Source organism: Cordyceps fumosorosea (genome assembly GCF_001636725.1).
Source record: "Cordyceps fumosorosea ARSEF 2679 chromosome Unknown scaffold_1, whole genome shotgun sequence".
Lineage (NCBI taxonomy): Eukaryota > Fungi > Ascomycota > Sordariomycetes > Hypocreales > Cordycipitaceae > Cordyceps > Cordyceps fumosorosea.
Window position 1 is genome coordinate 1672841 of NW_017387301.1, and position 23590 is coordinate 1696430.

At 56.1% G+C, this 23590-nt stretch overlaps 7 protein-coding genes across 7 annotated transcripts; 3 read left to right on the forward strand and 4 right to left on the reverse strand.

The window, feature by feature from the left end:
* Window positions 1-429: 429 nt before the first annotated feature.
* On the reverse strand, window positions 430-1982 carry ISF_00545 (hypothetical protein; the record flags this gene model as incomplete). Its single annotated transcript, XM_018844152.1, has 2 exons — window positions 430-1642; window positions 1726-1982. The coding sequence occupies 2 exons, from the start codon at window positions 1980-1982 to the stop codon at window positions 430-432; spliced, it is 1470 nt and encodes a 489-aa protein (XP_018708602.1).
* Window positions 1983-2435: 453 nt separating this feature from the next.
* ISF_00546 (succinyl-CoA:3-ketoacid-coenzyme A transferase subunit A) lies at window positions 2436-4103 on the reverse strand (the record flags this gene model as incomplete). Its single annotated transcript, XM_018844153.1, has 3 exons — window positions 2436-2567; window positions 2617-3984; window positions 4044-4103. 3 exons carry the CDS (start codon window positions 4101-4103, stop codon window positions 2436-2438), a joined length of 1560 nt encoding a protein of 519 aa, XP_018708603.1.
* Window positions 4104-5668: 1565 nt separating this feature from the next.
* Window positions 5669-9054, forward strand: ISF_00547 (pre-rRNA processing protein Utp22; the record flags this gene model as incomplete). Its single annotated transcript, XM_018844154.1, has 2 exons — window positions 5669-5914; window positions 5968-9054. The coding sequence occupies 2 exons, from the start codon at window positions 5669-5671 to the stop codon at window positions 9052-9054; spliced, it is 3333 nt and encodes a 1110-aa protein (XP_018708604.1).
* A 510-nt stretch (window positions 9055-9564) lies between these two features.
* On the reverse strand, window positions 9565-13403 carry ISF_00548 (hypothetical protein; the record flags this gene model as incomplete). The annotated part of the gene is made up of 2 exons (XM_018844155.1): window positions 9565-12879; window positions 12936-13403. The coding sequence occupies 2 exons, from the start codon at window positions 13401-13403 to the stop codon at window positions 9565-9567; spliced, it is 3783 nt and encodes a 1260-aa protein (XP_018708605.1).
* A 946-nt stretch (window positions 13404-14349) lies between these two features.
* Window positions 14350-16037, forward strand: ISF_00549 (ubiquitin carboxyl-terminal hydrolase; the record flags this gene model as incomplete). The annotated part of the gene is made up of 5 exons (XM_018844156.1): window positions 14350-14673; window positions 14726-14820; window positions 14870-14951; window positions 15019-15415; window positions 15478-16037. 5 exons carry the CDS (start codon window positions 14350-14352, stop codon window positions 16035-16037), a joined length of 1458 nt encoding a protein of 485 aa, XP_018708606.1.
* Window positions 16038-16398: 361 nt separating this feature from the next.
* Window positions 16399-18047, reverse strand: ISF_00550 (Cyclin-like F-box; the record flags this gene model as incomplete). Its single annotated transcript, XM_018844157.1, has 3 exons — window positions 16399-16576; window positions 16655-17902; window positions 17953-18047. The coding sequence occupies 3 exons, from the start codon at window positions 18045-18047 to the stop codon at window positions 16399-16401; spliced, it is 1521 nt and encodes a 506-aa protein (XP_018708607.1).
* A 967-nt stretch (window positions 18048-19014) lies between these two features.
* Window positions 19015-23055, forward strand: ISF_00551 (Spindle associated; the record flags this gene model as incomplete). Its single annotated transcript, XM_018844158.1, has 2 exons — window positions 19015-22691; window positions 22752-23055. 2 exons carry the CDS (start codon window positions 19015-19017, stop codon window positions 23053-23055), a joined length of 3981 nt encoding a protein of 1326 aa, XP_018708608.1.
* Between the last annotated feature and the right edge of the window lie 535 nt (window positions 23056-23590).

Genomic DNA, 23590 nt, shown 5'->3' on the forward strand with positions numbered 1-23590 from the left:
TCCTTCATATTCACTCTGGCATTCATTTCTCCATGGATGAGACTGGAGGGGAAACTGGAGGAGAGAGCAACTGTCGCTGTTTTACCCTCTGTCCCGCTGCTTTCCCGTTTGGGGCAGATAAATTTTACCGGTGGCACATTTTCCCCCCTTTTCGAATCGTCAACGCTTGAAGCTATCGACGACAAACGAAGACATTTCGCACGACTCGACTCCAAGTAAACCGTAGAAACGAAAACTCTTTTATTTACGTCTATCGCCATTTATATACCCAGTACCCTATTCTCTATAATTTGTACTGTGCCAAGCTGCGGTCAGAAACGTAGCTTGCAGCATGTCTTCAACCAAGCCCACGGTCCCAGCTGCTGCAAAATCTGCTTGCAAAGCACCCGCGTTCCTCGTGTGACCTTTCATCTCGAGCTTGATTGTAGCTCAGGGAAAGGAGTCCAAGAGATCTTCCATCCGCCGCCGCTTGCTATTTTTCAACGACGGCTGCTGCCGCTCCGACCTATGCACCGGATTCACAACGCGTGCCTCTGGCACCCGCGTATTCGGCGGCATCACGCCGTCCAGGATGTCGAGTCGGGTAAACGTGAACCGCTTCGTAGCAAACAGGCCGCGGCCAACGTACGCCGGCTTGCTGGTGATGCCGCCCGGGCCGCTGTGCCCGAGGAAGACGCTCGCCATGGGCTTGGACGGCAGCACGAACGGCCCCGCGACGGTCTGCCACGCCAACGCGACGCCCCGACCGGCTAGGTCCCGGTCACCGGAGAGCTGCCCGACCAGCGCGTACAGCCAAAACGCCCACGCCTCGAAGGCGGTCTCGTGACAGAACTGCCTCGGCGGCGCTGCCGCTGCCGCGGTCCGGCGGAGGGAGGTCTCCGGCTGGAGGCTGTTCGTGGTCAGCTTGGCCGGGTCCGCGAGGTAGTCGAGCAGTGGAGGCGCCTCGCCGGGCGGCACACGCCTGAGCACGCAGCGCGGGTCGCTCGACACGTTGATGAGGTCGACATCGATGTTCCTGGACGCCGTCCCGCCGGAGGGCATCTGGTGGCTGGTCGCGGCTGGCGGCGCGAGCAGCAAGAGGGACCGCAGGATGGACGCGTCCTCGGCGCGGGGTGCCTGCCGCGCCAGGGTCCAGCCGGTGGCCTCGGCCTCGGTGCGCGCGGCCGCCCAGTCGTCCTTGCCGGCGACGACGTCGTAGAGCACGAGCGACGGGAAGCGCGCGGCCCAACGCAGCGAGCCCTGCGTGACGGAGCGGTCGCCCCAGATGCGCAGGACGCGCAACAGCGGGAACGGGTCCGCGGCCTCGGACCACCCGCGGATGAGGCGGTCGCTCACGTGCGGGAACGCGGCGGGGAGGTCGTCCGCGGGCCGGATGAGCTCCAGCACGCCGAGGTTGCGCATGCCGGCCAGCGCCAGCAGCTCGTTGCCGGTGAACAAGCAGTCGCCGGAGATGACCAGGTGCGCGACGAATTCGACGGAGGGCGAGTCGAGCGGCCCGGTGTAGAGCGCGAGCTCCTCCTCGGGGCGGCACACGTGCTGCCGGAAGCGGTGCAGCCCGAGGACCGGGTCCTCCGAGCCGTCGTCGTCATCGCTCATGAGGATGTCGGAGAAGATGCGCCACGCGTGCAGGCAGGCGCCTCCTCTGGAAGCCGGAAAGTCATTAGCATGCGGACTTGGGTGCCTTGGGTGGTTGGGAGGTGAGCTTGGGACCAAGCGAGAACGAACCTGGCTTCCAGAAACCGCCACAGGCGCCAGAGCAGGCGAGGCGGTATGGGCTGCTCCAGCATCTCCCTGGACGCGTGTCCGATGTTGCGGGCCACGACGCGGATCGCCATGTCGACAAGCGGCCGCGCCCGTTTGCCTGGCGGTTCCTGATACTTCAGCGGTGCGACGCGCGACCAGTCGAGGCTGCCGCGCGTCGACGGGAGGCGCGCCGCCACGGTCCATTCGGTGACGGACATGCCGGACAGCCTGTCGTACATGGCGACATAGTATGACAGGTGAGTATGACGGGTGAGTACACCTCGAAAAAAAAAACTTGCTAATGGATGAAAGGGCGGGCCAGGTTCAAGAGGCAAGTTGACGGGATGATCAACGGCTGCTGGTGTTGGCAGAGGTATGAAGCAAGTAAGAAAGCAAGTATGTAAGCTTCGCTTGGGCGCGGTTAGAGGTGGCGGTCGCACGCGTTTGTCAGCGCTGCTGCGCATGGCGATCAGCATTCTCATTCTACAGCACATAAATTGCGGGAGTCAAAAAAAGTCTTTTTTAAAGTAAAAAGTTTAAAAGTTTAAACTGTTTTGTCGCTTCTGACTATGCTAATGACAGGCGCAACGAAATCAAAACGCCCGACAATGCGGCCACTGCTCCAGCAACCAAATCAAACAGCTACGCAAGGAATCCCACCATGTAAAATCAAAATACAAATTTGTCGAATTTTACAGCATAGGCTTCAAGTCGTCGGCAACATTGAAGGGAGCCTCGGTCTTGCTCTTAATCTCGTCCACGGTGACACCATCTGCAATCTCAATGAGGGTAAGACCCTTGGAGAAATCAACATCAAAGACGCCCTGGGAGATGTTAGCACAAAACGACTGTAAAGGTAAATGAAATACTCACAAGTTCGGTAATGATTCGCGAAACGCACGCGCGTCCGGTCAGAGGGAACGCGCACTGCTTCATAATCTTGGGGTTGCCCTTCTTGTCGGTGTGCTCCATGGTGACGACGACCTTTGTGGCCGACGGGTTGCTGACGAGGTCCATGGCGCCGCCGAAGCCCTTGACCTTGCCGGGAAGCATCCAGTTGGCGAGGTCGCCGGTGGCGCTGACCTGCATGGCGCCGAGGATGGTGAGGTTGACGCGGCCGCTGCGGATCATGCCGAAGCTCTCCTCGCTGCCGAAGACGGCGGCGCCCGGGTTGAGCGTGACCGTCTCCTTGCCGGCATTGATCAGGTCGGCGTCCTCAGCGCCCTTCTTGGGGTACGGGCCGAGGCCGAGGATGCCGTTCTCCGACTGCAGCTGCACCTCTACTTCGGGGCCGACGAAGCCCGGGGCGAGCATGGGCATGCCGATGCCCAGGTTGGCGTACATGCCGTTCTTGAACTCCTTGGCGGCGCGGCGGACGATGCGCTCGCGCTTGGCGGCCGTCTCGCCGGTGCCGAGGGCGGCCTTGGCGTCGGGGTCGTTCTCGTCCTTGCTAAAGGTGAACTTTTCAATGTTCTTGGGCGTGGTGCTCTGGATGACGCGCTTGACGTAGATGCCGGGCAGGTGGACGGCCTCGGGAGGGATCTCGCCGGGCTCGACAATGTGCTCGGCCTCGACGATGGTAATCTTGGCGTTGCGGCCCATGGCGCCGTTGAAGTTGTTGGCGGCGAGGCGGAACTGGCAGTTGCCGAGCTTGTCGGCCTTGTAGGCTTTGACGAAGGCGTAGTCGCCGTCGATGCTGTGCTCGAGGAGGTAGGACTTGCCGTTGAAGACCTTGACGTCCTTGGGGTACGAGTACTCGGCGGGCGTGCCGTCGGGCTTGTTCTTGAGCGGCAGGTCGCCGGTCTGGACGACGGTGCCAAAGGCGGCGGGCGTGTAGAAGGCGGGGATACCCTTGCCACCAGCGGCGCAGCGCTCGGCGAGGGTGCCCTGCGGGGTCAGCTCGAGCTCGACCTCGCCGGTCAGGTACATGGTTTCAAAGGTCTTGTTCTCGCCAATGTAGCTGGCGACCATCTTCTTGACCTGCTTGGTCTTGAGGAGCTTGCCCAGACCCGAGTTGTCGGTGCCGGCATTGTTGGAGACGGCCGTCAGGCCGACAATCTCGGGCTTCTTGAGGACCTCGTCGATGAGGGTATCGGGAACGCCGCAGAGGCCGAAGCCGCCGCAGAGGAGAGTGGAGTTGGGCTTCATGTCTTTGATGGCCTCGGCGGCGGAAGGGAGGACCTTGTTGATCTCGGCGCGGCGGGCCGTGGCGGAGAATTGTCTGCTGAAGACGGCCGTGGGCTGTGAAGGAGGTTAGTGATTGCCTTAGATGCCGGTCCCAAGACATCAAAGCTACTCACGTTGCTCGCGTGGCGGGCAAAGGCGCCCAAGGTGCGCATGCGCATGACGGTGGAGGGCATTGTGACCAATGTGAAGGGAGGGATGGCGGGCGTTTGCTGTGGGAAGGTTGTGTTGGATTGTAGAGGGTTCAGTCGCAGGGAAAGTAAAAAGGAAACCTCAAAAGATGATGAAACGGAGAGGATGAAGAGGCAAGGAGCACAGGGTGTGTAAGGTGATGCAACAAGTCGTGGTGCATCCAGAGTGCAAGCAGCAGTGCGGCGGCGGAAAGCCGGCAGCTTTTGAACCGTCGCTGGCCGGGTAGGAACGCATCTTTCCGGGGTCGGGGAAGCTGGGGAAGCGCTATTATTACAACCACAACAACCACAACCAGCTGCAGGCTCACTAAATTTACAGTGGATAAGATATTTTAGCGGACGAGTCCTATTACCCTGAATTAATTCTTAAATCAAGTTATGAAACTAGCTACTTAGCGGCACTGTTCCGCTTGCTTTGCCGACCAGCAGCAGAATTACCTGCAACGGTCCGGCGGAATGCGGGTACTTGCGCCTGCCACTGTTTGCAGCTCAGGACGAGGTACCTATGCATACAGTTACTATACCGAGCAGCAAGGCCGCCAGACGGAGACTGTTAACACAATTGAATGGAGCAGATATTTCAGACTTGAATGAATTAACAGCAGTAACTAGATTCCGGCATTCTACCATTCTTCCAACCCTCTCTCCCGCGCCCAGTCCCGATTCAACTCCCGGTACGCTTTCCGTTCCCGCCCAATCCTCTAGCGTATTTCCGCCCCTCACTCACTCACTCTCACCCAACGGTTCATTCCGACCCTCACGTCGGATAAAGGAACGGCAGTCCAGGAACCAGGATCTGCAAAGCTGGCGTTGGCAACGGCGTTTTGCCCTACCACGGACTCGACAGTTTCACACGCTGTCCCCTCCGAACATCGGACAGGACGGATAAGCATTGTGCCAACTTGTTTGCTGTCCGGCCTTGTTCCAAGCGAACACAGTTAGTGCCTCTCTTTTATTTTTATGCACTGAGTTTAACAGTTAAATGGACGGAGGCTTTATTGTTTCTTGGTGGCTGATTGATTCGATGATTAACCAATACAAAAATGAAAAGCCACCAGGATGAACCTTGATCAGTCCCAATCCATCGCCTGGTTATGACATGGAGAGAAAATGGCCGTTTTTAAAAATTGACATCTAATTCTCCAGATATTTCGTGTCATTATTTTCTTTGTTTCTTTGCACCATTTTCTTCCTTTATTCGTCCAAACGTACTCTGACACGATGCCCAGAACCTTACTCACCCACCCATCACTTCAAGCGCTGCTTATATGAAAAAACGAGTACGCAACACATAATGAAATGAATCAAGAACACCGAGACTCATGATGACTTCATTTTCCAACACTGGCAGTTGAATCAACTGACTGAATGCTCTCAACACCACCGAAGCCACCTATGTACAGTATTATCCACTCCACATTGTGCTCCCACTACATCTCTTATCGCTTATCGCCCCGCTACCCTTGCTCGGCCGCCAAAAAAATTCTGGGCGACAAAATAATGCGACCAAAGCTTCGCTCTGCTTCACCACCGCAATCTGTCGCGACAACATGGAGTCCGAATCCAAGCGCCGAAAGCTCGACCATAGCGGCCACGGTCTTCGCCACAAGGGCTTGATCGACTTTGAGTCCCGCGACGCTACTCGACTGTCAGCCGCCAGCACATTTGTTTTAAAAACGGACGAGCTTCTCAAGGAGACCAAACTCGTTTATTCCGTTGCGTTCAAGGGCCTTGACGGTCAATTGCACAAAATAAAAAGCATCATCGACTCGATAGAGCCCCATGACCCTGCACCTGTTTGTCAAATCCAGAAAATCTTCATCACCCACCGCCCACTAACACCTACCAGATCTACGAAGCCTCCACCAAGTTCGAAAAGAAGCATCGCATTACCATTCCTTACCCCGAACCGAAGCCCACCAAAGAATCCAACTACAAAGTAGCATTCTCTCCGCCGGCGCAATGCAATGTTGTCGGCAGCTTTGTCGGCAAGACAATGACCAAGTTGCAAGAGCGCCTTGGAATCGACATGGTTGTCCAGATGCCCAAGACCCTCTTCCAGGATAAGGACTACCTTTATTTGCGCTACTTTTACCGACGAGCATACTACATTGCATATATCGCCTCAAAATTGAAGTCTGATCTCGGGGAACAAGTTGATATCCACTATGAGCTCCTCCACGAAAACCCTCTGCTTCCGATCCTCGTCCTTCGCCTGCCCGAACAGGAAGCCAGCAAACCTTCCAAGAAGCCCGCAAAGCACGATACGCATATCAGATTAATACCCTGCGCCCCTGATGACTTGTTCCCCTGGTCAAAGCTCACACCAAACTCTACCAATATCCGAACGGAGACGACAGAGGCAAGCAAGAAGACGGTCACGAGCACTCCCTTCTACAACTCTACCCTCAATGCTGAGAGGACTTTTATCCAATACCTCCGAGTCGTTACGAATGCGAAAAACGAATGCGCAGCGTTCGGGGAAGCCTGTATTCTTGGCAGGATATGGCTTCAGCAGCGAGGATTCGGCAGCGCCATCTCTCGAGGTGGCTTCGGGCACTTTGAATGGGCAGCCATGATTGCGCTCCTTTTGAAGATGGGTGGCAGAAATGGTGCCGCTGCTCTCTCTACGTCTCTGAGCGCCACTGAGCTCTTCAAGGCTGCCATCCAGTTCCTGTCCACGACTGACTTTACCAAGAAGGCTTTTGCATTCAACTCGGCCAAGGCGGCCGCTGACTCAATGAAGGAGACAGGACCCGTCATGTTCGACCCTACTCGGCAACTTAACCTCCTCTTTAAGATGACACCTGGATCTGCCAACTATCTGCATATGTGTGCCAAGTCTACCACAGAGCTCCTCGCCGACGAGGCTTCCGACAAGTTTGACGCGACATTCATCACAAAAGTAGATGTGCCGTCACAGGTGTTTGATGCTGTGATGGAAATCAGGAACCCCAACCTTTCCAAGTATGCCGCTTCGCCCGACCGTCGAAGCGAAATTGCAGACTTTGGCCTCGACGCTTCTAGAATCCTGCACAAAGCATTTGGCAAGCGCGCGCAATTGGTCTGCGTTCAGCCGCCCTCGAGAAAGCAGTGGAAACTCGCTGGTACCTGCCCGCCTGCCCCGGCCGCTGTTACTGTTGGCGTCATCTTCGACCTGGTGCACATGAGCAGACAAATGGAACACGGTCCGTCTGCTGAGGAGCAGAAGGAAGCGGCTAGATTCCGTCAGTTCTGGGGCGAGAAAGCTGAGTTGCGTCGTTTTAAAGACGGCAGTATCCTAGAATGTGTCGAGTGGACGAGCAAGCTCCCTCTTCACATTTGCCAAGAAATCGCCCAGTACGCTTTGAACCGCCACCTGAAGCTCGCTCAAGAAAACGTGCAGCTTGTCAGCCAAGACCTGGCCGGTGTCATTGACATGTCCCATCTCGACAAATCAGCGTTCGATGCCGCACGAAGATCTTTTCAAACCTTTGAGCACGACATCCGGACCCTGGAAGACCTGCCGCTTCAAATACGTCAGCTCTCGCCCGTCTCTGCGCTTGCCCGCTACGCGTCCGTCGAGGCGCCGCCGGTCGGCTTCCACAAGGACACGATTGAGCCCATCGACGTCAATCTCTACTTTGAGCAGTCGAGCAAATGGCCCGAGAACCTGACCGCCATCCAAGAGGCCAAGATTGAGTTCCTACTTGACATTGACCGCCGGCTCACTGGCGCGCACGAGAACATCAAGACGTACCTCGGCCGCGAGAACAGGGACATTGGCATCGCCAATCTCGCCTTCCTCGACGTCCTCTACGACAGCGGTGCCGCGTTCCGGCTGCGTATCCACTGCGACCTCGAAGAGACCCTTCTCGAGCGGCAGGCCAAGAACAAGGTGCTCGACCCGCACGCGCGCGACGAGGCCAAGCAGGCCAGCCTGCGCTTCCACTGGCTCTTCGACGTCCTCCCGCTCCACACGCAGACGATCGCGACGTACTGCACGCGCCTGCCAGCGCTCTCACCGACCATCCGCCTCGTCAAGCGCTGGTTCGCCGCGCACAAGCTCGCCGGCCACGTCCGCGAGGAGCTCGTCGAGCTGCTTGCTCTGCACGCCTTCCTGCAGCCGTACCCGTGGGCGACGCCGTCGTCGGCGACCACGGGCTTCCTGCGCACGCTGGCGCTGCTCGCGCGCTGGGACTGGCGCGAGCGGCCGCTCGTCCTCGACACCGCCGAGGAGATGACACCCGCCGACCGCGCCGCCGTCCAGGCCACGCTCGACGGCTGGCGCCGCCGCGACCCCGCCATAAACACGACGCCCGTCCTGGTCGTGGCCACCGCCTTCGCGCCGTCCGGCGCCGCGTACACCCAGGACCACGGCCCGGGCAAGCTCGTCGCCGCACGCATGACGCGCCTCGCCAAGGCCGCCTGCAAGCTCCTCCGCGGCGGCTCTGCGCGCCTCGACGTCGAGGCGCTCTTCGAGCCCGCGCTGCACGACTTTGACGTGCTCATCCGCCTCTCGGCCAAGGCGCTGCGCGTCGTCGCGCGCGAGACGGGCTGCGACGCCGTGGCTCCCCGCGCGTCGCAGTTCCGCAACCTCGACGGCGTGGCCGGCGGCCGCGCGCCGCTGCCTGTGCGCGCACGGCCCGTCGACGTGCTCGTCGAGGAGCTGCGGCGCGTCTATGCGGACACGCTCGTCTTCTTCCCCGGTGGCGATGACGGCGACGACGGGGCGACGATTGCGGCGCTGTGGGATCCGCGGTCGCTGCGGAGGTCCAAGTTCCGCGCCGGCCTGCCGTACAACTTTTGCTCGGTGCCGGGTGAGGATGGCGATGGGGAGGGGGAGGAGGATGTGGTGGGGGTCAATCGGAAGGCGGTCCTGCTGGAGATTGCGCGCATCGGCGGCGCGCTCATCAAGTCGATCGAGATGGTCGCCGGGGACGACGACGAAGAGTAATAATGTGGTCGCGGAGAAATGTGCATTGCATTTACATGGGTTAGCGACGTAGGGTATATAGAAGATGCTGGCGTGACCAAGATTTCATCATATCACCAAGGAAGAGATGTGTATATAGTAAATGATAAAAAAGACTTGGAAAATATCATTACTTCTCCCCTTTTTACAATCTAGCTTATGAAAATATCCATCATCCAGCCAACCAACCTACTCAAACAGGACAGAAGCAACAAACCGCAGCTTAAAAAGAAAATAACTCAGAGTCAGAACTTGAGCTTGCTTTTCTTGTTTGAGCTGTATTCAAAAAAAAAGAAAAGCGACAAGCAACGCCGTGCCATGGTATAGAAAGAGCACACATATATACACATTGAAAAGAGCCAGGGCACCCAATCCGCTTTGTTCTTTCCCCCAGTACCGAAATAGACAACCAGGCCATGGAACAAGACACCCAAGAATGAAGAGATTCGTAAAACGCAAGACATGACCCGACAGACGGCAGACGGCAGACGCTCACTTCTTGTCTCGCTTGTCCGTCTGCTGCGTCGAGTACGAGCAAAACTTGTCCTTGATGGCGACGACTTCGTATGTACCCTCCTGGGAGGCCTTTACAACCTTGGAGTGCTCGTATGATATGTCGTGCCTCGTCTCGAGAAGCACGCTGCGGTGACCCTTCTTCGCGTTCGTGCTGCGCGTAAAGGTAAATTCAAACGGCGGCGTGCCCCAAAACTCAAACAAGATATCCACCTCGCCGCCCTCGTGGATGTCGACGCGCGACTGCTGGCCGCGGCTAATCTGCACGCTCGGCAGCGCGTGGATCGTCTTGGGCAGGTGCACAGCCGCGCGGCACTCGCTCGCCTTGTCCGAGATGCGAGTGATGATGAAGTCGCCGGGCTTCTCGGCCACGCGCCGGAAGCTCGTCGTCTGTGACTTGGCGTTCCACTTCCCGTTGAACTCGTAGTGGATGTCAAACGGCGGTGTGCCCGACAGCGTGTACGCGATCCGCTCGCCGACGCAGTAGTCCTGCCGCGACTCGAGCGGGTAGATGGACGGCGCGTCGTAGAGCTGGATCTGGATCGACGGGCCGCCCGTCTCATACTTTTGCTGGCAGCCCCGTGCATCGCGCACGCGTCGGATGCGGAGCTGCTGCGAGCCCAGCCGCAGATGCTTTCTAGGAATCTGCATGGAGTACGAGTTGCTATTGATCGAAGGCACGTGGTATGTCTCCGGAGGCGAGCCCGCCTGGTGTTTGATTTCCACTTCGACAAAGAATGGCGCCACGCCAGTCAACGTAATGGGAATCCTGTCCTCGTGCTCCTGCTCCTCCTGGCAAAATTTAAAGGTTTGGCCAGGCTTGGTGAAGGTGGCGGCCGGCCTGGCATTGACGCGCTGCTGCACAGTAAGCACCTTGGACTTTTGATCGGCATCGTAGAGATTGTCGGCGAGCCCGTGGAACTTGTATGTATATTCGCCAGCTTTGGTGGTGTCCATGGAAATGGCTGCCTTGGAGAGAGCGGCGTCGAATTCTCTTCGGCTCATCGCCTTGGATCCTTGAGGAGAGCGTTGTTGGACCTCGTATTCGACGTGGTATGGTGGTGAACCTTGGAGTTTAACTTCGAAGCCATCTATATCTCCTTCGCAAACCTCTTGCTTCACAAATACGCCACCCGATGTGCTGATACTGTCTGTTTCAATCATGGAAATCTCAGGACGAGGGAACCACTCTACCTGGAAAGTCGAACCTGCAGGCTCAACTGTACCAGGGCAGTGATTATCTCGGATATCCAAAAGCTCGTACACACCTCGGGACTTTACCATAAGGAATCCATTGGGGCTGTCGATTTTCTTGGTAATTGTTCCCGCAGAATCATTGAGGTTCCTGTAGGAAACGGTCCAGGGGCCATCACCCTGGAGCCGGAGGGGAAGACGCAGAGGCGTGTCCTCCACAGCCATAATGCTCTGCTTCTGTTCGATCAGGCCAAAAGCACCGCGAGGCTGCTGGCGGCGCACAAGAATCTTGATCTGGTCCTGTAAGAAAGATCGGCACCCTCGCTGGTCTTTGACGCTGCTCAGCGCAAGAATGTACTCTCCACCCTTAGTGAAGACAGGAGTCTTGATCGTGTACGTCTTGGAATTGAGATCGTTGACACGCTCTGTTTTGCGCTTGCCATCATGAATTACTTCCCATTCAAGGTTGAAGGGCGGTTCCCCAGTAAGGACGACGTCCAGTTCAACATTTGAATCCAGGCATGTATTGATAGTCTGCGAGCCATGCGCAATGACGGCGTTTGCCGCGGGCTTGACTTCCTGCTCGAGTATTTTATCCTGGCCGGTGAGAGGGATGTTGCGGTATACGCTGTCGTCGATTGACTTGAACACGTACTTCTGGCGACTAGCCTCCTGTGGTATGAGCTCCAGCTGCGAGCGTAGACCGTTCACCCTGTGCGTCCTGGTCTCGACGTGCTGGTCACTACCAATAATATCATAGCGAACAGCGAATGGCGGCGTGCCAACGAGATCCAGGTTGACTCGCAATCCAATCGAGTTTCCGGCGCACTTGTCAGGGATCTCTTCGGCATGAACAGAGAGGTGTGGCTCGAGAGGGTTCAAAAGAAGACAAGAAGAAGGTTCATCGACTTCACCTTCACAGGAGCCACTGGATATGGACGTCAGAGTGTAGAGACCTGGCGCAGATACGCTCGGTTTGTCGCCCGAGTTTTTAGCTGAATGGCTGCCGAGAATAACCTTGTCGCCGTGATCGCCGTTGTTGGTGAGGGTGTCAATTGGGGAGAATTTCCACTGCACTTTGTAGGCAGTATCCGAGGCCCCTCCTGTCACTTGGAACGAGATGGGAAGCTTGGATTGCGTCCCTTTGGCGACTTTCAAAGCATTTCGTAGGTCACACCCTTGCATCTTGACCTTGGGGCGTTCTTTGACGGCAAACTTCTGGACGAGGCTACGAGCGCCGGCATGCTCAGGGTCGTCAACGCTTTCAGAATACTTAACCGTGTTGCCAAATGCATCGTGAACCTCATCAACCGAGTATTCCCACTCGCCGGAAGTAGCCATGGACTCGTTCAGGCTAACAGTGACACGAGCAGGACTAACCCACGAGATGTCTTGGCCTCCATCAGGTAGAACATCGGCAGTAGAGCCGAGAAGCGGCGAGCTGAAGCCGTCTGGTTGAAGACTCTGGAAGTGAAAGCCATGGTTCTTACCGTTGATGGTCCGGCTGTAGACGATCTTGAGAGGCGGCGTACCGTAAACCTCGAGAGACAGGTTGGACAAGTCACGTATGCAGCGCGGAGAAGAATCGGCAGTCATGATTCTCGCCTGCGGACAGGGCACGACATATGTATCTTTGACGCCACGCTGAATTTCAAGTTTGTACTCGTCCAAGACTTTGCCCAGTCGGTACACACCAGGTCGCCTGACGTTGTAATCCCATTGAAAGCCGACCATATTAGGGTCCCAGCTTTGCTCTCGGATTTGCTTAGCCACTTTGGCTACGTCGCGGTTGGAGACTTTGATTCTCTCTTCCTTGCCTGTTTCGAGGTCGATGCGAATGAGCTCAACTTCTGCCGGAATGGTGGAATTGAAGTAGATGGGGAGTACGACACCCGTCTTGGATTTGGGTGCGATGCAATAGGGATGCTGTTCGGGGTTCAGAACTGCAGAGCCTTCGGGAAGAATATTGATGATTTGTTTGCCCATGATCAACGAATGGTTGTTGAGGATGCTGGAGACCTTAACATTTTGCTCGGAAATGGACAGTTCGCGGTCGTAGAGAACTTTGGCGAGGCCGAGGAAGAAGGATTGCCATGGGAGCTTTGAAGGTCAGTAGATGCTTCGCCTAGCTGGGGTCGCGGTAGGCTATAACTCACAGGGATATTAAACATCAACATGTAGTTGATGACTAGGTGCGACATGAAGATGCTGGTAACGAGAAACTGGGAGAGCTCGAGCCAGGGTATACGAAGCTCTGGAAGCCCAAACAAGAAGGCAAAGTCGATGAAGATCCATTTGAAGAATAGCAGCCAGGAGCTGTCGCCCTCTTCGACGACCTGGAGCCAGTCATACAGCTTCCAGGCCCATAGCAGGACGTAGATGGCAAAGGCATAGAAGCGCTGCTGGGGGGCGTCGAGTAGCGTTAAAGGGATGAGAGGCTGGGCAGGCTGGTTCTGTCGAAGGGCCTTTTCAGGGGCCAGCGGGAGAGTGGGCGACTTGTTGAGGCTCGCGTTGGAGGAGACGGAGCCGGTGGTGCTCGGCGTTTGGTGGAAGTTATTGCGTCGCGGAGCGGCGGTGCTGGGGGTCGAGGGGAACCCAGACCGCAGTCGAGGAGTCGCGCTCATGGCATTCCGTGGTACGGGGTGAAGCTGCTAGAGAGCATGTATGAGGAGCCGGTGTAGATTCAGCGCGAGAGGAGCGTCGATGCGAGTAGCGGCGCCGATGTTGTGGTTGATGGAGATGGGAGCGTTGGAACGGGTTGGGATAACTTTTTTCACGTCACGTCGCAAACGCGGCGCGATGCTGGAGCTGCCAGGCGCAACAGGCAACAAAAAACAACCAGCTATAAGGGCATTACAGTGGTAGCGTGCCTGTAAACGTTGAGGATCCGCAGCGTTGGCTCTGAGCTGCAGCGGAGGCACCACTGGAAGCGCCACTAAAAACGGGCGGATGCAGAGACTGGTATCTCCCAAGTACCGCGGTCTGTAAAGCTGCCCATGTTTCTTAGCTTTTCTAGCAGCCAAGGTACCCGCCCTCTACCTTGACCTTGTCGTGATGGCTTCCAAACAAGCCGTTGTATTCAGTGTTCTGTTATTATTCTCCTTTCATCTATTACGCCGATACCATTCGATTAGATTCAAATCAGCCATTCGTTCCGCTTTACCTCTCTACTTGAGGCTATAGGTTGACCACCATACTTGAATACCTCGCTGGTAGGTGCCTTGCCGTCAAGCATGCAGCCTGCAAACGCTGTACAACAACATGCCCTCTGCCAGCTGGCATCCCGCCTCCCACATGTCACAAGCAGAGCTGCGGCGGCGGCAACCAACCTTTCACCTCCTCTATGCCTTATCTTCTCATTGTCAATTTTTCATTGCCATCGAATTCTCCCACTCTTTACCTGTGCACTGCTTCCTCCAGGACCTCACTTCCACTCAATACCCTTGCTCTGCCAAGTCGTATAAATCACAGCACAGCGCGACAGCGCGACAGCAAGCCAGCAGTCAACACCATTCCTCATGATCGCCCTACCTACATCTACCATCATCACTTACCTATATCACTACCACAATGCATCGCCACGCCGCTAACACGCCACCCGAGCGGGATAGCTCGCCGCCCGGCACTGCCCAACGTCGCTCGAAACGCCTCTCAAACGCAGGCTTCGTGATTAGGATCCGCGGCGGGAAGACCGATGGCAGCAAGACCGCCTCTCGTACAATGAGCCAGCCGGAACCGGCCGTCGGCGACCAGCGGCGCAACCCAAAACGCAAAGCTGCCGCGCCGCCCCAGAGCCATGTGTTGCCCGACAACCTACTCGAAGAGGCCTTGAAGCCCCTCACGTCTGCGGACATTGAGGAATGGGACGGGTGGATTGAGCTAGAATCTGAGCCTGTGAGTTAAGGAAATCACGGAGAGCATGAGCTTTTCTCATGCAGGAGTCCAGGCATTCTTCAACACGATTCTGAAAGACCTCGGAGTAAAGGACGTCAAAGTGCAAGAGCTGTTCTCTCTCGATCAAGACTCGCTAGATTTTCTACCGTACGATGGACTCTGAGTTTCTGATGGAACCTCTACTCACACTCTCCAGGAAGCCTGTTTATGGCCTCATATTTCTCTTCCAGTACGCCCCGTTTCACGACGATAACCAAGTCGAAGACGAGAGCGGGCCAGTGTGGTTTGCAAATCAGGCTCGTGCATCACCCCAGGCATTTTTTGAATCACCCCTAACCTCAATAGACAACCTCCAACGCATGCGCCACCGTTGCGCTGCTCAACATTGTCATGAACCACACCGCCATCGACCTAGGGAGCGAGCTCAGGATATTCAAAGAAGCCACCGCCGGGATGAGCACCGCAGTACGAGGGTATGAGCTGGGTAGAAACAAATTCATCAGGAAGATGCACAATTCTTTTGCGCGTCGTATGGACTGCCTAAACGCCGACCTATTCTTGGAGAACGACGCATCCGACGCAAAGTCACGCAAACGCGGGGCAGCATCCCTCACCGCATCTCGCAAGAAGAAACCCAAGAAGCGTCACAGCAGCGACTATGGCTACCATTTCATTGCTTATGTCCCATCGGGGGGCTTCGTTTGGGAGCTAGACGGGCTTCGCGGAAACCCCCAAAAGCTTGGTATGTGATTGTTGTTCTTCTCTGCAGAAGGACCGAGAAATAAGGCTAACTTTTCAACGCAGGTAGCTTCGATGGCGACGGCTGGACAAATCTGGCTCGGCCGCAGATTGAGGCTCGCATGCTGCAGTACGAAGAGAACCAAATTTCATTCAATTTACTCTCCCTCTGCCAGAGCCCCCTTCAAAAAAACAAGAAATCCGTGCTAAGCGCATTGACAGCTGTACGCTTCTTGGATTCGCAAGCCAAAACGCAGCATGAGGACGTTTACACGACGCTCGTCTCCAACAGCGACACGCAGCTTGATCCCAACGATCCTCTACTTTTAGCCGAGTATAACTTAAAATCAGAGGATGTTGCCAAGGAACCGCCCACCGAGGTCATCAAGGCGAGAGTGTCCAAGGCCTGCAGCATTAGTGCGCGCGACGCAGCAAGTCTACGGCACGAGCTTGTGACGGAGGCTCGTGCTTCTATGGGAGAGTACCGCGGCGAGGCCATGGCCGCCATGGCCGACGAGGAGCGTGTGGCGGAGCGGAAGAAGGACTACGGCAGCGTGCTGCACAAGTGGATTTCGAAATTGGCTGAAAAGGGTGTCCTGGAAGATATCATCAAGATGTCGTCCTAGCTCGCGACAAACCTAGGTCAAAGTTTTGTCCCAGCTTTGTCTCTTATTCCTATTATTGTATATAATATTCTACGTACTAGCCTAACATTGCGGAAGTAGATCAAGCACAGGACGTACAAACATTGAGCACGGCGCCTTTTTTTATTAAGAGCCTTCTACTGCGCCTCGTGCATACGCTAAAGATAGCCATGAAAGTGATGACTGTGATGACTGTGATTACTGTGATTACTGTGACTATGGTGACAATGGTGATTATATTAATTATAGTAATTATAGCGATTATAGTGATATCTGGGTCATTGGAATGATCATAACGATAACAGTAAGCGCTGTGCACTTAAAGTGCCTGCATATTTGTATTTTATGCAGTCAACCCCGGGTACAGCTCGTCAACGTTGGATACGAAGCAGCCCGCATCGCGGTCGAACCTCTTAAAGTATCTGCCCGCCAGCGGAAACATGTCCTCCGTTGCCCGGAAACGATCAACGACTTGCAGATTGTCGGACGAGATGATTTGCTCAGTCAAGTCGGAAGCGGTTCTGCGGGGCGAGCGAGGAGGGGTTAGCAATCGATTCCTCAACTTGGCCTTCCAATGAAACGACCCTGAGTCTACTTACATAGTCCTGATGTAGAACTTCCTCGGGTGGTTGCCAGCGCCCTCCGAGCCTGCGTCAAGTATGGCAGAGGATGCGGACGGTGCCGCGTAGAAGCCTACGATGGCGCCGAGCCACTGGTAGCGGCGATGAACGAAGACCTGACCGAGGCGGAAAGGGGCCACGCGCTCCGCGGTTAGTGCGCAGTCTGAGAGATTCGCGGCGTGGTGCTCGTCCGGCGGCGTTAGTACGAGGTTGGCAGCGAGGGCACCACGGGCTGCACCCTTGTTCTGCAACGCCCGCAAGTGCTGTGCCATGATCCACTCGTCTTCGGGCCAATTGTCCCGAATTTCCTTCATTACCCGCATGAAGCGGGTGTCGCCGTTGTCGGCCCGTGGCGGCGACAGGAGCAGCAGCGCCCAGCGCGCGGCGTAGAGTGCGAGCTGGAGGTTAACGGCGGGGTGGCCGCGCAGCAGCGCACCAGAGACGAGGCGGTCGGCGAAGTGGGCGGCGCTGTCGTGCGCGTCCTCGATACTACGCGCGGTGCGCTTGGCGGCGGCGGCGACGGCGACGTTGCCGGAGCGGCGCAGGCGGGAGATGGTCGTGTTGGCGTACAAAGCGAGCCGTTCCAAGTATTCGAGGGGAACCTCGCCATTAGTCTCAAACGGATTCAGGTACATTTGGTGCTCGTCGGTGCTGGGGTTCGCGTCTAGATCGAGGCCGGGCGGCGCGGTGACAACGACGTGCGCGCAAATCGGCGGCAGGAAGCACTCGGCATGCAGGCCAACGCGCTCTGCGATGCCGCAGTAGATGGCGCACGAGATGAGTGGTATCGATTCGTGCTTGACGTCGCGCAGCGCCTGGCCGATGAAGCAGTTCCGCAAGTTCCGGAAGTCCTCTTGGTCGTCCAACCCGACCAAGTTAGTCGCGCGCATCCACTGATTCAGCGCAAGGGCTTTCTGCCTGGTGTTCATTTCACTCCATTCCGGCTGGGTCCTCATAAACGCTGCTGCATGCGTATCCAGTAGCTGAATTGTCTGCAATGGCGAGAGGGTTAACTGGTGCAAATTTCCATGATGGTCAGATTTGAAACCAACCTCGTCGATATCGCCGTGTTGATCGTGTAAGACAAAAAGATCAAAGGCGGCCAGCGACCTTTCTACACGGGTTTGCGTATCAAGGGGATACATGGGGTCCGGATAATGTACTTGAAACCATTGCTGGATAGCGATGCTCCGATGTATGCTGCCGAGAATAGCCCCGGCGTGGTATCTACAGGCATGTGAGTAGATTTGTAGGACACATAGTAGCAGTAAACTCACCTTACTGCCAGCACATTTGGGTCATTATGAGGAGTGCGGCATCTGTGAAGGAGAAAGTCCTTGGCATCGTAACCATGCTCGCAGATCTGCTGCATGCGGGCGACTCGATCTACCCGGGTGCTAACGATGCGATCAAAGATGCGGTCTATAGATGCATTTTGCCTTTGACGGATGAGAAACAGGGCTTTCCAATCTGTAGCAGAAGCCGTTCCTTTTAATAGAGTCTTAAATGCGTGCTGGGGCCGCCAATATTGGAAATTCGCCAAACAGTGGCCCCTCCACAGCAGAGGCTGATTTGCTAGACGCTGCAGTCTGCGCGAGAGAGTCTGCAGGCCGGCCAAATTGTCCAGTGGTGATACATGTCGCAAGACTTGTTCTATGATGTCGTCTGGAAGCGCATCCAATGATACGTGATCCGCATGACGGTTGCTGTTGTGCTCATTCATCCTGGACGATGACACAAGACGGGGAGACGCAGGACAACTACCCCAACGACAAGGACGGAGTGGGGGAACCTGGTACACATATGATGGATGGATGGATGTCGGACTGTCAACGTCGTCAGCGCCAGCATTCAGGCGTATCAGCTTCCTGGACTGGTGGTTGAGCGGTCTCTGAGAATCATGCAGCTGATGTGGACGATATACTGCCAGAGCTTGCGTGTAAGAATTGCTGCTTTGTATCGCGAGATCGGCCTGGCATGGTTGTTGAAGAAAGTCGTGCTATCATCAGAGAGCTTTAGGAATTAGAGTGGGTACTCGGCTTGGCTGAGAAACTTCATTGGCTGTTCTTAACAACTGTGCGCTAGTCTGAAAATGGGCAGAAAGTAAACAACACAAACGCGTGCCCCAACCTTTGGCTAGCCATTTATCGATACCCTCAGTAACAACTTTACTTCTTCTATTTGCGTAATGCAGTGCACTCGTCTTGTTTGAGCGCTTTTCTTTTTTTTTCCGTCCTTGACCCTGCCACATCTCATATTGCTATTCGCCCTCACTCCAAACGGCTCCCCTCCATTGACTGATTGTGCTTCGATTCCAGCCGCCGCAACGTCACGTCACCATGGTGCAAGGTGGCTTTGGCGGTGTCCTTGACACCCCGAGGACCAACCTTGGGGATGCTACGTACCTCAGTCGCGGTCCAGATTTTGCCGACATCTCACAGGAAGCCTCCTTCCACTCGCCACAAAAGGATAGCGGCAACATTCTGCAGCAGCTTCGCAATGGACGCTCCAACGGCAACGGCGTCAGCATCAGAACACCCCGCCGCGATCCCCTCACAGACCGAAACAACCTACCGCCCAGCATAGGCGGCGCCGAATTCACGCCCCTGCTCAAGTCGGCCACGAGAAATAGTGTTCGACAGCGCGGGGGCAAGGAGAATGGCACCGTCAGCTTAACGCCCAACCTAAGCCGCATCGACGAAAACGACCTGACGCCGGTGCCGCGAATGGACGCTTCCATGTACTCATCGTCACGAAATCAATCATTTCTCGACCACACAATCCCAAAGATCGACAGTAGTAGTGTTACCTCGACCCCTCTTGCGATTGCGACAAGGCGTGGAGGCGACAAGGGTCCTCTGCAAGATGGCAATCAGCTTTCTCTCCGAGAACAAGAAAACGTCATCGACAAGATTGAAAAGGAAAACTTTGGGCTGAAGCTCAAGATTCATTTTCTAGAGGATGCCCTTCGTAAGGCCGGCCCTGGGTTTCACGAAGCGGCCCTCAAAGAAAACACCGAATTGAAAGTGGAAAAAGTTACCATGCAAAGGGAAGTCCACCGCTACAAAAAGTCCCTAGTCACTGCGGAGCGGGAACTGGAAACAAGTCGCCGCCAAATCCTCGAGCTGCAGAGCAGGGCGTCGCAAAGCCAGCAAGATGATGGGCTCAGCGCCGAAATGGAATCCTTGCAACGACAACTCGATGACAAGGAAGACGACATCCGCGACTTGCGACGCCAAATTGCGGCCGGTCAGGGTAATCAGGAGCAGGTGGAGAGTCTTCAAGATAACGTCGAAGATCTGGAGGCGGATCTTCGAGATAAAGATCGTCAACTAACAGAGCGAGAAGACGAGGCCGAAGATCTAAAAGACAAGATCGAGGACGCTGAAGCAAGGGCAAGGGCGGCTGAGAAGAGGGCACAGGAAGCCGAGGAAAACGGCCAGGACAGCGACGAGCTTGATGAAGCCAAAGAAACAATTCAAGATCTGGAACAAAACATTCGCCGCCTAGAGGAGCAAGTCGACGAACTCAACGAGAAACTCGAAGCAGCCGCGACTGACAAAGATCGAGCCGAACGCGATCTGGAGGAGCTCCAAGAAGAAATGGCCAACAAGTCTGTCGTTACGAAAGGCCTTTCCCGACAGATTGACGAGAAAGTCACCCGGCTACAGGATGAACTCGACAAGGCCGGTGAGGACTACGCTACACTGGAAAAGGAATACACGGCGGCGAACGCAGAGATCGACGAGCTCAAGGCCAAGGTAGATGAACTCGAACATGAACAGGCAGACCTGCGACAAGAAAACCCGGAAAAAGAAGCCAGGATCGAAGAGCTTGAAGCAGAGCTGCAGGCCCAGATGGACGAAAAGGACTTGATCCAAACCCGGCATGATACCCTAAGCGCAGAATCAACGGCGCTGCAAAGAGAAGTCCAGCGGCTACAAACACAGGTGGAGGAGCTCGAGAGTAGCGTCGACCAGGAGAGGAATGCTGCTGTAGAAATTGAAAAGGACCTGCGCAGGCACCAGGATGAGCTTGAGCGTCTGAATGACGACATTTCAGATCTGCAGGCTGAGATACGCGAGAAAGACAACATTTATGACAACGACAGCGAGAGGTGGGAGACGGAGAAGCAGGCCTTGGAGGCAGAGCGGAATCGTGCTGAGGAAAAGGCTGCCGGGCTTCAACGGACGGTAGACCGCCTGCGCGAAGCCGAAGGATCTCTATCAGACAGGGGTTCCAGGCTCCAGGATGGTCTCAAGATGGAAGAGGAGCGCCATCGAAGCGAGGAGGCCCTGATGACAAGACAAATAGATGATCTCCAGGATGCTCTAGAGACTCGGCAGAAGATGCTGACTGATCTACGAAGTGAGCTCTCCAAAGTTCGCGATGACTTGAGACAGGCGCAAGTGGACTATCAGACCCAAGGAAACAAGGTGATTTCGCTGGAGGATCAGATTGTAGCGCTGCGTAGCAGGCCAACCGCTGTGAGCACGCCAGCTCGACGCGAGGGCGAGGCTCTGAAGCGCGAATGTGAGAGTCTGCGAGAGCAACTCCGCACGTTGCGTTTGAGCGTGGAAGCAACTCGCGGCGCGTCTGAAGGGACTCCTATGCGCAGCTCACAAACACCAACGCGTCTCAAATGGCAGCTCACAGACGCCAGCACCAAGCTTGACAAGGTGTCCTCGGAAAAGAAGGCCCTTGAAGACAGCTTGTCTGCAATCCGGGCTGAGCTTCGCAATACTCAAAATTCGCTAGCCGAGATCAAGGCTGAGCGTGATGAGCTAGACAGCCAGCTGCGCCGCGCAAAGCTTCATGACAACGACACACTTCGTGTAGATCAAGAGCGTCTTGATCTGCGAACTGCCAAACTGAAGCTCGACGGCGAAGTTCGCCGACTACGAGACGAAAACAAGGCCCTCTCAGAACAGCGCCAGTCTGTAGAAAAGTCGCTCGAGAGCGAGATTGAAAAAGCTGCGGCTGAAGAGGACCGACTCAATCAGGAAATCATGCAGCTTCAGGCCAAGTTGCGACAGGCGTCCTCGGCCGAGACGGCGGACAACTCTACGACGCGCCGGATGATTCGCGATCTAGAACGTCGGGTTGAGGATTACCAAGCACAGCTGGCCTCGGCGCAGGCGCTCCTGGACGGCGAAGGCACAAGCGAAGTGTCCATAATTCGGCGCGACCTGACCAGCGCCCGCCAGAAGGAAGTCGAGTTCCTGCAGCGCGAGGCGGCCAGCAAAGAGGTGATCAAGGGCCTGCGACGCGAGGTAGCGGATCTAGAGAGCAAACTCCACGACCAGCAAGTCTCCCGCATGGTGAACTCGCCCAATAGCAGCCAGATGGCCAACGCAACCTACGGCGGGTCGCAGGTGTTGGCGGAGGAGTTGCAGCAACAGCTAGACGATGCGGAAGACCAGCGCGTAGTGCTGGAGGAGTTCTTGGAGGAGGCGCGACAGCAAGCCGAAGAGACGGCCGCCCAGCACGCGCAGTCACTGCAGCGACTGCAGAACCAGCTCAACGAGGCGATCCGCGATCGGGATACCGTTGTCGCCCCCGCCCCCGCCGCATCTCCGTCTTCCAAAAGCAACAACGGGCGTAGCGGCACAAGCAGCAAAGCGGCGCGCGTCCTGCGCCGGACGCAGGACGAGATTGAAAACCTGGAGCACGACGTGCGACAGCAGCAGGCGCTCATTGAAGGGCTCGTGGGGTCCGAAGTGGCACTGCGACGCAAGCTGGAGCGCACGCGCAGCGAGCGCGCCGCTTATCGAGTGAGCGCAGAGAAGCTGGGGCAGGACGTGGCGGCGCTGCGGCGCGGCACGGGCGAGACGGAGCACGAGATGGTGGTCCGCGCGGCCGCCGTCGCTGCCGAGCGTCACCGCAAGGAGCTCCGCGGCCTGACGACCCAGATGACCTGGATGCAGGCCCGGTGGGAGCGCGAGGCAAAGCTGCGCACCGATGCCGCCTTTGCGAAGCGGTTCTTGCAACTGCAGCTGGACATTGCTACTGCCTGGTATGTACTATTCTCTCTCTTATTCTCTCTCTGTACGCTCGCTAATCACATGTAAAACAGCAACAAGGCGCAGCTCCGCGAACTCGAGCACATCCGCACCAAGATCCTGCACTCGCGCAAGCCCCTCCTGCTGCCCGGCGCGTCGTCATCAAACGACGCGGCAGGCAGGAAGCCCACGCTGCGGACGTTTCTCGTGGCCGCGCGCTTCGTCGCCAAGATGCGCATCGCGGCGCGTCAATGGGCCGCGCAGGAGGAGGTCCGCCGGCGTCTGCAGGCGGCGGCCGAGGAGACGCGCAAGGCCAAGCGCGCAAAGGGCCTGCGGGTCGTGCGCGTGGACGAGGAGGACTACGGCGCAGCAGCTTAAAGGAGTTAAAAGGGCTTGTTTTCTGGAGGAAGCGACATCGCATTGCATTGGGGACAATTCGTGACACAGCATGGACGGACAGCACTGACTGGTAAAGGCGTCTTTTTGAAACATGCCTCGTTGGGTAGTAGGCATGATGACGTTTTTTGCGTGTATGGTTGAATATTTCTACGGCTTGGGCGTTTTTAATTCTTTTTTTTATTTCAATTATCAAACGTATATATACAGACCAAGATGTGGTTTTCATCTCGTCACCTCCCGCTTGCTTCCTTACATCTTCTCCTCCCTTCTTCAGATACTCTCCTGCATGTCCGTCCCCTCCATCCTACTTCCCCGTCAGATGCAGAGTGCCGTTTCAAAAACCATGTATTAATCATCAAAACTTGTATGCCCTTTTCTTATCCTGTGCTGGGTCTTGGACAAATATTCCTGTGCATCACATCTCGCTCTCTCCCTGTCGTCCACTCCCTCCCACTCTGTCTGACTGTCACCTCCTTCAGCCGCTTCAAACAGTAAAACAAAACCAGAATAAAAC